The sequence below is a fragment of the Centropristis striata genome, chromosome 19 (assembly GCF_030273125.1).
Source record: "Centropristis striata isolate RG_2023a ecotype Rhode Island chromosome 19, C.striata_1.0, whole genome shotgun sequence".
NCBI classification, from domain to species: Eukaryota; Metazoa; Chordata; class Actinopteri; order Perciformes; family Serranidae; genus Centropristis; species Centropristis striata.
This window is the reverse complement of record NC_081535.1, coordinates 34856591-34869583: the sequence shown is the minus strand read 5'-3', so window position 1 is coordinate 34869583 and position 12993 is coordinate 34856591. Positions and strand designations below refer to the sequence as shown.

General features: G+C 40.3%; 1 protein-coding gene across 1 annotated transcript; it reads left to right on the top strand.

The window, feature by feature from the left end:
* Positions 1 to 10802: 10802 nt before the first annotated feature.
* On the top strand, positions 10803 to 12685 carry LOC131992215 (SCAN domain-containing protein 3-like). Its single transcript, XM_059357700.1, has one exon. It carries the CDS (start codon positions 10803 to 10805, stop codon positions 12663 to 12665), a length of 1863 nt encoding a protein of 620 aa, XP_059213683.1. The 3' UTR covers positions 12666 to 12685.
* Positions 12686 to 12993: the final 308 nt, after the last annotated feature.

Genomic DNA, 12993 nt, shown 5'->3' with positions numbered 1-12993 from the left:
TAAGAGTGAGGAATGGGCCAGTTGGTGGACGTGAAGGGAGGAAGTCAGTAAAAACCAGGTAGAGGAGCAGGAGAAACACATGAAGCTAGAGATTAGGACCTCAGGGCAATCTCCCCAGCACTGGTCCATACTGGTCCATACTGGTCCCTACTGGTCCCATACAGCAATATCTGCAGGGACCAGTGCTGCACTACTGGTATACTGTGGACTGTTCGACACAAGTCGCGAAAAACGGCCCAAAATTCTGCATTGAAATGAATGGGACGGCCGACAAAAAATGAGCGAAAAAGAACAATAATTGTAGATTTTTAAACGTCTACTTCTCCGGCATAATTTCACCTAGAGACTCCATTTAAACTTTAAACAGTAGACACAAGTCTTGTGTATCGGTGTATTAATCCACGTTTCGATAGGTCATATAGTTTTTTATCAATCCCTGTTCAATGACCATGATCATTTTTGGAGAAATTCTGAGATTATAATGGGTGTGTATTGCACGGAATGTTCGTGTCACAGTGTGTGACATCATCACCAGAGTGTAGAGGGAGAGAAAAAACTGTCAAAAAATAAATTTTAAAACTGCGCTCCAGGCCGCAAATTCCACTCTACAGAAATAATTTATACATAGAAACGTAGGAAAATTAGTCTTCTCACTCACAATCCTCTGGTAAAGCTGTCAGAGTTATAGTTTGGGCGTAGGACGCACAGATGATCCACCAACACCACCAACAGCCTCATTGGCTCCCATATTAAAAACACTGGAAGATTTCTGAAAAAAGGAGATGTAGCAGTTTTTTTTAGATCGCTCTAACAAAGCTATTTTTTAATTTTTCTTAAAAAAAATTACCTCACTCATTTAACACCATTATGTCTTATTTCATTCATAAAGACTATTTATATTATACATTACATTGCTGAAAAAGATTTTCATATTTCACATTTACTACGTTAGCAGGGTGTTAGCATGCTTAACACTAAATACAAATTATAGTTGATGGGACTGTTATTAGTTTCACAGCCATTTTATCTTAAACCAAAGTATTTAACAAATTGAAATTTTACATATTATCACCTGAAAAAGTTGATACAGCTAACATGTTAGCTCTATGTTCATATTTACGGTCGTATTTTTGTCCAGCTGATGGATTTAAGTCAGTATTTCTCTCTCCTTTATCTTCGTTTTTGGTCTCCACCACCTGCTGTCTCTTTAGCTAAATGCTCCATTATGTTGACCAGCTTTTCTCCAACTGTGTCCGCCTGCTGTTTGCTGCGGAGCAGGTAGTATAAAGTGGTTTAAGACATTTTTATTTGGTAACGTGTCTCAGAACATCAGTACGACAAAATAGTAAAGTTGCATGTGGTAAAGAGTTTCTATAAGTGTATATATAACTGCAGAGGTGATAATTCTCTGCCGGGTCGTTACTACAACCAATAAATTTCACATTAGTCATTCACAGAGACATGAAAACTCCTCTGGACTAAAATTAATACCATATTTAATCTAACCACCAACCTATGAGCCCCAGATGGCTTTAAAACGTCCAATCTCAACCCACGTCAAAACCAAATCCTCAAAGGGACATTCAGCCCAAAATCAAAAATACATATTGTTCCCTCTTAACTGTAGTGCTGTTTATTTTGCTGTTGGAGATATTGCCCATAGATAATAGATATATCTGCCTCTAACCAAGATAATGGGACTAAAAACGGCATTTCACTTGTGCTGCACAAAGCACAGTAAAAAATACATTTAAAAAAAACTATCAATGTGTTTTCCCAGAAATGATATGCCGGTGACTCAAGATATGATAAGATAGATAAACTATGTTTTGAGGAACTATTCTAAAAATAAGAATAAAGTTCCCTCTGCAACTAACACCAAAACAGCCTAGATTAATGAATAGTACTACAGGTAAGAGAAAATATATTTATTTTTTACCTTTAAAAGTCAAACATTGTTGAATTTCAAACATTAATGCCTCTGTCATTTATTATAAATCGCTGCATAGCTGGGAAGTGTTGCCATAAAACAGGTTTTTACAAGTGAGCAGCTTTTAATTTCCATGTGATTAAAGCTTCTTAAAGCATGTCAGAGGTGCAATAACTCAACAGTGCCGTTTATCTGTGTGGTTATCTGAATGTCACACTGGGAAACTGTAATATTTTTAATATTTCTTCAGAAGCAAGTGCAAGTTTGTGAGAAACTACCTGCACTTTATTTTATCCATACAACAACAATGTCCTGCACCATTAAAAAGATACAATTCTGCACCAAGCTCCACTTTAAAATCGGCTTTACTTTAAATGAAAGAACAGTTAAAGGATGACAGCTTGTCCTCACGTCGCCAAGCAGCGACAGACATTCCACCAAAAGCATAAATACACATCACCTCCAATGTGATGTGACCCGTCCTGGCAACAAAAGAGAGAGAGCTCAGTCTGGCAAAAGAAAAGGTTTCACTGGTGATTTATTAAAACAGAGACGGAGCAGTATTCACCAAAACATGTCTCTGCTTTCAGCAAGAGGAACGGGAGCATAAAACCTGATCACTCCCTGAACTCCTCTGCAGTTTGAGGTATACATGTATATATATAATGTATATATATATATATATACTGTATACATGTGTGTATATAATGTATACATTCAGTCAGTGCTGGTCGGGATTAAGACGACGGTTTTCTCGGTTGTGGAGCTGAGGAAGAAGTGAGCTGCTCCTCGTCTCCAGTTGAGGCTAGCAGCTAGAAGCTACATTAGCTATTATTAGCATAGCACACCTGAGTCTCAAACTGAACTGTTGGCAGCTGGGGTGCATTGTGGGTAATGTAGGCGCCAGGTTTTCACCAGGAAGAAAAAAACGCAGAACAAAAAATGCTAGCTAAAGATGCTATCTCTGGTTTTGTTGCATCAGTTTTAATCTTCTTTTTTTTTACTGTCTACTGTTTATCTGACTGTGTTGCAGTGGAACAACTATTGAGATCTTTTAGTAATTTTAAGTGAAAGTAGTAATGTCACAGTGTAAAAATACTTCATTACCTGCTTTTTTACTCCTTTTTGTTTGTATTTATGCTAAACCTATCGGGCTTTATTTCTTCTGTAAATTATTGATAGTATATACAGACAATAAATCACTATTTTATTTTCTTTGTGTATTACCATTTTATATATCTACAACTGCATAAATAAAACATAAAAAATATAAATAGTCCATTACAAGTAAAAGCAAGTAAAAAAGTAAAAGTAAAAATACAAAAGTATCATCATCCAAATGTATTTAAAGTAAAATACCCCACTCAGAGTATTTCTTATATTCTATAAATAATATTATAGTTAAATGGTTATTTAACTGCCTTATATGTAATATGTACATTTAATTTGTATGCATCATTTATTTTAAACAGTTTATATGTTTTACATGTAAAACATTGATGTGAAAATAAAGTAATAAATACATAAATGCAGCACAACAAATAATTATCTTTAAAATACAATATGTAGAGGAGTAGAAGTATTGTGTAGCAGAAAATAAAAAAAAACTCACGATAAGTAAATATCTCACTTCTGCCATTTATGTCCATTTATTTTACTTTTTAAACATTTTTTTCCTAACCATAAGCAAGTTTTGTTGACTAATCCTAACCAAACTGCGCCTGTTTCACCACTTTAACATATTAAAAAGTTGTGAATCAGTTGTTGACTCATGAATGCAGCAGTAATATTGATCCAATACATCATATATAATAGAACAACACTGAGTATATTTTACGTATACATATATTTACATAGTTCAGGTTTTGAATGCAGAAGTTTTGCTTGTAGTGGATTATTTTTACAGTGTAGTATTAGTACTTAGTAAACTATATGAGTACTACCTTCCTTAGTACTTAGTAAACTATATGAGTACTGCTGGAGGCTCTCAGTAGAGAAAACAGCTGTTGACATCCATCTAAAGAGAAGAAGCTTCGCTCGCTCATTGTTCCCAAGAAACTGACAACTGTTGATGTATTTGGTAGCTGGAAAATGTTTTCAAACTGTGCTGAAAATATCTCACTGTGACATCACTTCATACACATTTGATGTGGTGTGAGTGAAGATAAACACACCAATAAATATCAAAAAGGCTCCAGGAAAACAAGTTATATCACCAATAGTCATTTTTTTAAAGAGCATTTTAATTAGCGTCTCAGGATAAATGCTCCCCTGAAGCCTCCCTCCTCTGCACTCAAGAATTTGGCATCCTGCTCTGCCGGTCTTTATGTATCTGTATCCACAGGACATCATCCATTATAGTTGTGATTTCCAGCCTTTGATTCCCTCATATGTCTCATAAATCGCTGTTTGGAACTCATTCTGAGCTGGAATAACACCAAAAGCATAAATACAACAAGCTGTGACTATCCAGCACAGTTTTAAAAGCAGCACACATGGACGAGTCCTCAGCTAGATTTAGTAGCCAGTAGCACAACTTTCCATGCAGAAAGCCGAGCTGCACCGTTAAAGTGTATGATGAGAGTTGCATATGGCCGCTCTCCTGGAACTCTGTCAGCCTGATCTGACCTTTGACCTGCAGAATCTAAACTGGCTTCTCTTTGTTCTCATGTTGAATCCTTCTTCACAGCTGCAAACAAACAAGTGAAATAGTGAAAACATTGTGTTTACAGCTTGTTAAATCTCTGTTTACAGATATATGATGTTTATGGATTCACTTTAATGTTGCATGAATGCATTTACTGCTGTAGATTTCTAATTTGCTCATTTTAACTCCTTTATATACTGTTGGGTAGTTTAATCTACAGAAATGCATCATGTTGTATACACAGACATATAATAAGCATTGTGAAACTAGGTTTAGTCAGCAAAACTACTTGCTGAAAGAAAAAAGGGATATGGTTGGGCTAAGATAGTTAAAAAGTAAAATAAATATAACTACTGATGTATTTGTCATGTTGCTTTGCACATAACTTATAACTAACTTATAATAATAATGTTGACTTTCGTTACCATTTGGGACACGAGCACTGATCCTTCTACACCCATAACGTCACGGCCTCCTTCGTATTCACTACAACCACTAGAGGGCGGCTAATATATATATATACATACATATATATATATATATATATATATATATGTATATATACCACTATAGTGGTATATATATATATATATATATATACCACTATAGTGGTCACAAGTCAGAAAAACAGTTTTTTCTAAAAACTCTAACTCCTGTTTCTCTTCTGCAGACGAGTGTCAACAAGTTTCTCTCAGTTCCAGTTTTCAGCTAAAACTATGAAGCTACAGTCTGCTAGCAGCGAGCCGACACGACGCACTAAGATCTTTAATCCTGCTCAGGTTGAACGGATACGTTTAGCAAACTGATGCATGAAAAGTTTGCAGGATCTTTGGAAAAAGAACTTTGGAAAGCTTCTCAGGAACACTCCAGTCGTATTGGAGAAGCAGGAAATTGCATTTGACGTGATTTCATTGGCTTCATTGGCTTCTCTGGCTTCTCAGTCTGTGAAGGTAATGGAGGAATGTTTTGAGCGGCTTATGTATGATTTTCTCAGCACATAAAGTAACACATAATCCTTCAGTTTATCACAAACATTCAAAATCAACACATGTGGAGATTCATGGTTTCCACTGTGATTAATAACAGATTCCCCCTCTGAGGTAGAAGGATGAAGTTATTCTAGTAAAGTAGCTTGAAGAATCAACATCCTAATCAACAGATGCAGAGCAGCACAGCTCTAGTGCTAATGTTCAGGCTGATGAAGTGTTGTGTTTGGATCCAGAGGCTCCTTCATCATCCTGCAGGACACGTAAGGTGACTCCTGCAGCCAGCGAGGAGGCACCACATATATCTCCTAAAGGAGTCGCTGCAGCTCTTTATTCTCTCTAACACACAAACTGATGCTCAGCTCATTCATCTGCTCCTCTTAAAGGAGATTAGCTGCTCCAGCTCCAACACAACTACATCCACCATCATTACCTCAGCCAGCTCCGTCACCCAGCAGGTCAGACTGGTACAGTCAGGAACAGTCACTCAGACACTGTTCAGGGCTGTACAGGTATATATATATATATATATATATATATATATATATACATATATATATATTTGAGATGTTTTGCTCCTTGTTTTACTTGAGAATTATCTCCTCATAGTATATTCTTCTTCACTACATTTTAGAGGGAAATGTTCTACTTTCTCCTCCACTACATTGACTCAGGATTAAATGTCTCTGGACTCATCATTTTTTTATGTTCAACCTTTTATAACATTTTTAAAAACATTTCAAACCTCCGGCTGGCTGCTGTGATCTCCTCCCACTGTGGAGCTCACTGCCTCTATCATAAGCAGAGAAGAAGAAGTGACCTCTGACAGCCGGACAAGAGAGGAAAAATGTGTTTCTACATGCAGCCGAGTGGAGAGAAAAGATGAAAAGATGGAAGTCGTCAGCTGAAGGAGGGATGAGAGGTGAGGAGGAAACAGGAGGAGGAGCTGAAGCCAGACAAGCTCATTAAAGAGAGGAGAGAGGAGAGAGAGGAAGAGAGGAAGAGAGGAGAGAGAGAGAGAGGGCAGCGCTGAGACAAATGATGCTGGCGGCATTGATCCCCCCACTCACTACAGGGGGGGGGGGGGGGGGGGGGGGGGGGGGGGGGGTCTGGGCCCGGAGATGCATGGAAAAGTGTGTGTGTGTGTGTGTGTGTGTGTTTGTGTGTGTGTGTGTGTGTGTGTGTGTGTTTGTGTGTGTGTGTGTGTGTGTGTGTGTGTGTGTGTGTGTGTGTGTGTGTGTGTGTGTGTGTCTATGTGTGTGTGTGTGTGTGTGTGTGTGTGTGTGTGTGTGTGTGTGTGTGTGTGTGTGTGTGTCTATGTGTGTGTGTGTTTGTGTGTGTGTGTGTGTGTGTGTGTGTTTGTGTGTGTGTGTGTGTGTGTGTGTGTGTGTGTGTGTGTGTGTGTGTGTGTGTGTGTGTCTATGTGTGTGTGTGTGTGTGTGTGTGTGTGTGTGTGTGTGTGTGTGTGTGAGTGTGTGTGTGTGTGTGTGTGTGTGTGTATGTGGTGTGTGTGTGTGTGTGTGTGTGTGTGTGTGTGCGTGTTTGCTCTAATGGAGAGGCCAGAACAGCAGCCTGTTGACAGACGACCTGTCAGAGGAGGAGAGGAGGAGAAAGAGGAGGTGGTGATTAGATAGTTGTGCTAATGCTTGACCTCCTCTAGCCAGCGCCTCCTTCATCTCCAGAGGATGAGGAGGAGGAGAGGAAGAATAAAGGAGAGAGAGAGAGAGAGAGAGGTAGAATAAACGCTGAGATGCTGGAATAACTGGTTTTCTTGGCGCTACCTCAGCACATTGTTCGGACGCTGAAAGATGAAATAAATTTCAGGGATTTGTGAGTTTGACAGCATCACATCTTAAATCATCCGACATCACTTCCTGTCTGATTCTTCTTGTTCTTGAGGAGTTTTATTAATCATTTCAGCAGCGGCGTCATTACTGAAGAAGGATGTTTCCACCAAGATGAACGACACTAAGAGCCCCACGATGACATTATGTTTGTGTTTAAGTGACAAATCATGATAGAGGCAGCACTAATTATACACACACACACACACACACACACACACACACACACACAAATATATAACTACGTTTTACATAGGGATGAACCACATATATTTTTGCATCAACAAAAAACGAGCAGGGTGGTGGGGAGCAAGACAAGAAGCTGGTTATGGGTAGGGGAGGTCAAAAGCTTGGGAGAAGAGGTCGGTTTTCAAACGGGACTCGAATGTGGAGAGTGAAGGTGAGTCGCGGACTGTTACGTCCCAAAATTGAGGTTCGGGAGTAACCATTGATGTTGTATATTAAAGAAACAAGGGAAAACCAGGCAAGTTGAGTTATAGAAAAATAGGATTTATTTATATACGGCGAACACAAAACTACTATCCAACGGACAGCGACAATAACCTAAATGCCTTCACACTAAAACACGCTGAGGACACAAACCAAAGATATAAGGACCAACTGGGTTCTCCTAACACTTCCACAATCACAGCGCAACAATGGCCCACCAGCCGCGTCTGCTTCAGGATTCAGTCTATTTAACACCTAATTAGCAATAGATCATTGGTGCGGCTGGAAACACAGCAACTGGGAGGAGCAGGAGGCGGATCTATAAAGAAGCAAGAAAACAAAAGAAAAAACAAACACACCACACCTCCAACCGTAACATGGACAGTTTGGGGAAGAGAGTCCCAGAGTCGGGGTGCAGTTCAGGAGAAGGCTCTGTCGCCAAAGGATCTGAGTTTAGATGGTGGTACTGTCAGTGAGAGGGTGGAGGAGGATCGGAGGGCACGGGTGGGGCGGTGGGGGAGGAGGAGGTCAGACAGGTAAGGGGGAGCCAGATGGTGGAGGGCCTTGAAGGTGAGGAGGAGAATCTTGAAGTTGATGTTTGATGGGGAGCCAGTGGAGAGAGTGGAGAACAGGAGTGATGGCGGGACCGGGTGTGGGTGAGGCGGCGGCAGCAGAGTTTTGGACCAGTTGGAGTTTGTGGAGGGAACGTGAAGTGATGCCAGAGAGGAGGAGTTACAGTAGTCGAGGCGGGAGGAGATGGAGGCATGGATGAGGGATTCGGCAGCAGGGGGAGAGAGGCGGGGTCTGATTTTGGCGATGCGGCGGAGGTGAAGTAGGAGGTCTTGGCGGTGGAGCGGACATGAGGATCAAAGGAGGGTGGGGTCCAGGTCCAGGTCCAGGTGGGGTCCAGGATAACACCGAGGGGGGGAGGGAGTGATGGTGGAGGTGTCGATGGTGAGTGGGATGGGTCCGGTGTTTTTGAGGGTGGATTTGGTGCCTATGAGGAGGAGCTCAGTTTTGTCACTGTTGAGTTTGAGAAAGTTGTGTGTCAGCCAAGATTTTATTGTCGAGATGCAGGTTTCGATGTGGGTGGGGGGGGGTTTGGGTGGGTTTGGTGCTGATGTAGATCTGGGTGTCGTCGGCGTAACAGTGGAATTCCAGGTTGAGTTGTATTGATGCATTTATGTAAACAGCATTTTAATCTTGTAAAGTTTGGGCTCATTTTAACTATATCATATAGTCCTACTAGCATGAGGTTTAAATGTCTACTCACTTTAACTTCATCATGTTTTTATTTAATCTTGACCTGAAAAAACTTAAATTTAAATTTAAATGTACTTAGTTACATTCCACCACTGAGACAACGAAATGCACACAAACTCATCAAGGAAATAAATTTCCACACATCCACTGGATGATTCCTCGTCCTGACACCCAAAAGTCTTTTTATTTACAGACTTTACATTGAGATCTGATGCCGGAGGATTTAGATCCTTCACTGACAGAGACACTGAGCCAGGCTTATAGCTCTTCCTGGAAGTTAGATTATTATTATTATTATTTATTATTATTTTCACACTCTCCAAAAGCAAAGCAGGCTTAGAGAAACAGAAACCTGCGCTCAGTTTAAGTGGGTAGAAACACACCTATAGACATAGTATCAGGGTCAATGAGCAAAAACAATGATGTAGAATAAAGGATGAGGGGAATTAATGAAAACACTATAACATGCAGTATGAACACTATAATACACTATAAACATGCAGTGTGAACACTATAATACACTATAAACATGCAGTGTGAACACTATAATACACTATAAACATGCAGTGTGAACACTATAATACACTATAAACATGCAGTGTGAACACTATAATACACTATAAACATGCAGTGTGAACACTATAATACACTATAAACATGCAGTGTGAACACTATAATACACTATAAACATGCAGTGTGAACACTATAATACACTATAAACATGCAGTATGAACACTATAATACACTATAAACATGCAGTATGAACACTATAATACACTATAAACATGCAGTGTGAACACTATAATACATTATTAACATGCAGTGTGAACACTATAATACACTATAAACATGCAGTGTGAACACTATAATACACTATAAACATGCAGTGTGAACACTATAATACACTATAAACATGCAGTGTGAACACTATAATACACTATAAACATGCAGTGTGAACACTATAATACACTATAAACATGCAGTGTGGACACTATAATACACTATAAACATGCAGTGTGAACACTATAATACACTATAAACATGCAGTGTGAACACTATAATACACTATAAACATGCAGTGTGAACACTATAATACACTATAAAGATGCACTATGAACACTATAATACACTATAAACATGCAGTATGAACACTATAATACACTATAAACATGCGGTGTGAAAACTATAATACACTATAAACATGCACTATGAACACTATAATACACTATAAACATGCAGTATGAACACTATAATACACTATAAACATGCAGTATGAACACTATAATACACTATAAACATGCAGTGTGAACACTATAATACACTATAAAGATGCACTATGAACACTATAATACACTATAAACATGCAGTATGAACACTATAATACACTATAAACATGCGGTGTGAAAACTATAATACACTATAAACATGCACTATGAACACTATAATACACTATAAACATGCAGTATGAACACTATAATACAGTGGTCCCCATCCCCCGGGCCGCGGACCGGTACCGGTCCGTGGGTCAATTTGTACCGGGCCGCACAATAAATAATTAATTATTTCCGTTTTATTTATTAACTGAGTATGAACGGTCTTTTATTTTGAAAAAACGTTTATTTTGAAAAATGACTGGATTTCCGGTCACCTGGGCGCGAAAATATAACCCACAAACTAGCAAAATGAGTAAGAAACAGATGTCTTTGGAGAGTTTCTTTGCGAAGGGGAAAAGGCCCAATGAAGAGACAGAAGAGCAAACGACTTCTAAGAAAAAGAAAGCTTTTAACAGACAATACCAGGAGTCCTACTTGAAATACGGATTCATCGCGGCAGGTGATTCGCATGTACCAAGCCCGCTCTGCATAATATGCGGCGACCGGCTTGCTAATGAGGCAATGAAGCCGTCAAAACTGCTTCGCCACTTGGAGACCAGGCACCCTGGATTAAAAGACAAACCCCTGGATTATTTTGAAAGAAAAAAACAGGAACACGAGGGACAGAAGAAATTACTGAGGGCCACCACATCAGTAAATGCGAATGCACTGAGAGCATCATACTTGGTGGCTAACCGTATTGCTAAAGCTAAAAAGCCATTCACTATCGGTGAAGAATTGATCTTGCCTTCCGCTAAAGACATTTGCCGTGAACTTCTCGGAGAGGCTGCTGTTACAAAGATAGCACAGGTGCCTCTGTCGGCTAGCACCGTGACTCGGCGCATTGAGGAAATAGCCGAAGACATAGAGACACAACTGTTGGAGAGGATTGAAAAATCACCGTGGTACGCCCTCCAGGTTGACGAATCTACAGATGTTGACAACAAGGCAATACTACTTGTTTATGTGCGATATCTTTATCAGGAGGATGTGCATGAGGACATGTTATGTGCACTGTCGTTAGCAACCAACACCACAGCCGCAGAACTGTTCAAGTCGCTAGATGGTTATATGTCAGGAAAACTGAAATGGGCCTTTTGTGTCGGCATATGTACAGATGGAGCTGCTGCCATGACCGGACGGCTGTCCGGTTTAACTGCTCGGATTAAGGAGGTTGCGCCTGAGTGTGAATCTACACATTGTATCATTCACAGGGAAATGCTGGCAAGCCGAAAAATGCCACTGGAATTGAACAGCGTATTGAATGATGTCGTTAAAGTTATTAACCACGTCAAAGCACACGCCCTTAACTCGCGCCTGTTTGAGCAGCTTTGTGAGGAGATGGACGCGGAACACAGGCGCCTTATCTTATACACAGAAATAAGATGGTTATCCAGAGGGAAATCGCTGGCTAGAGTGTTTGAATTACGAGAGCCGCTGCAAAGATTTCTCTCAGAAAAGAAGTCACCGCTGGCAGCACATTTCAGTGACGAGGAATGGGTCGCAAAACTGGCTTACCTGTGCGACATATTTAACCTGCTCAATGAACTCAATCTGTCACTTCAAGGGAAAATGACAACGGTCTTCAAGTTGGCAGATAAAGTAGCTGCATTTAAAGCCAAATTGGATTTGTGGGGACGGCGCGTGAACAGAGGCATATTGGACATGTTTCAAACATTAGCGGGGATTTTGGGTGAGACAGAGCCTGAACCTTCATTCTCCCAGCTGGTGCACGATCACCTGTCTTTGCTTTTAAAGGAGTTCGAGCGCTACTTCCCAACCACAAAGGACCCACGAATTGGCAAGGAATGGATCCGCGACCCATTTGTCAATAAACCAGGTGAATCTAGCATGTCTATGCAAGAAGAAGATAAACTGCTGGAGATCGCAAATGACGGCGGCCTTAAAAGTACGTTCGAGACAACAACTCTGCCGGTGTTCTGGATTAAAGTCATGGCAGAATACCCTGAGATCGCCACCGCAGCACTGAAAACCCTGTTGCCATTTCCGACATCCTATCTGTGTGAATCGGGGTTTTCCGCAGTGACGGCAACCAAAACAAAACAACGGAGTAGACTGAACATCAGCAACACACTTCGGGTGTCATTGTCTCCCATCACTCCCAGATGGGACCGTCTTGTTGCAGAAAAACAAGCTCAGGGCTCCCATTGATTTGGCGTTATGGTGAGTTAAATTTTTCATGCACTTTCTATTTGTTTTTGTCGCGTATCTGTGTCTTATTTTGAAGGCATGTTTATACGTTACCATAGCGACCAGAGTCCGACAGCTTGTGAGTCTTAACGGGCATACAAACTTGCAGAAGCCTGGTCTGACGGTTCAAACTGGCAACAATATAACCGCCCGGGCCGTGGTAAAACTGTCAAGCGTTGACCGGTCCGCGGTAATAAAAAGGTTGAGGACCACTGCTATAATACACTATAAACATGCAGTATGAACACTATAATGCACTATAAACATGCAGTATGAACACTATAATACA

What these genes read in the sequence shown, in the direction of transcription:
- LOC131992215 (XM_059357700.1), top strand. Translation starts at nt 10,803, where the DNA reads ATGAGTAAGAAACAGATGTCTTTGGAGAGTTTCTTTGCGAAGGGGAAA.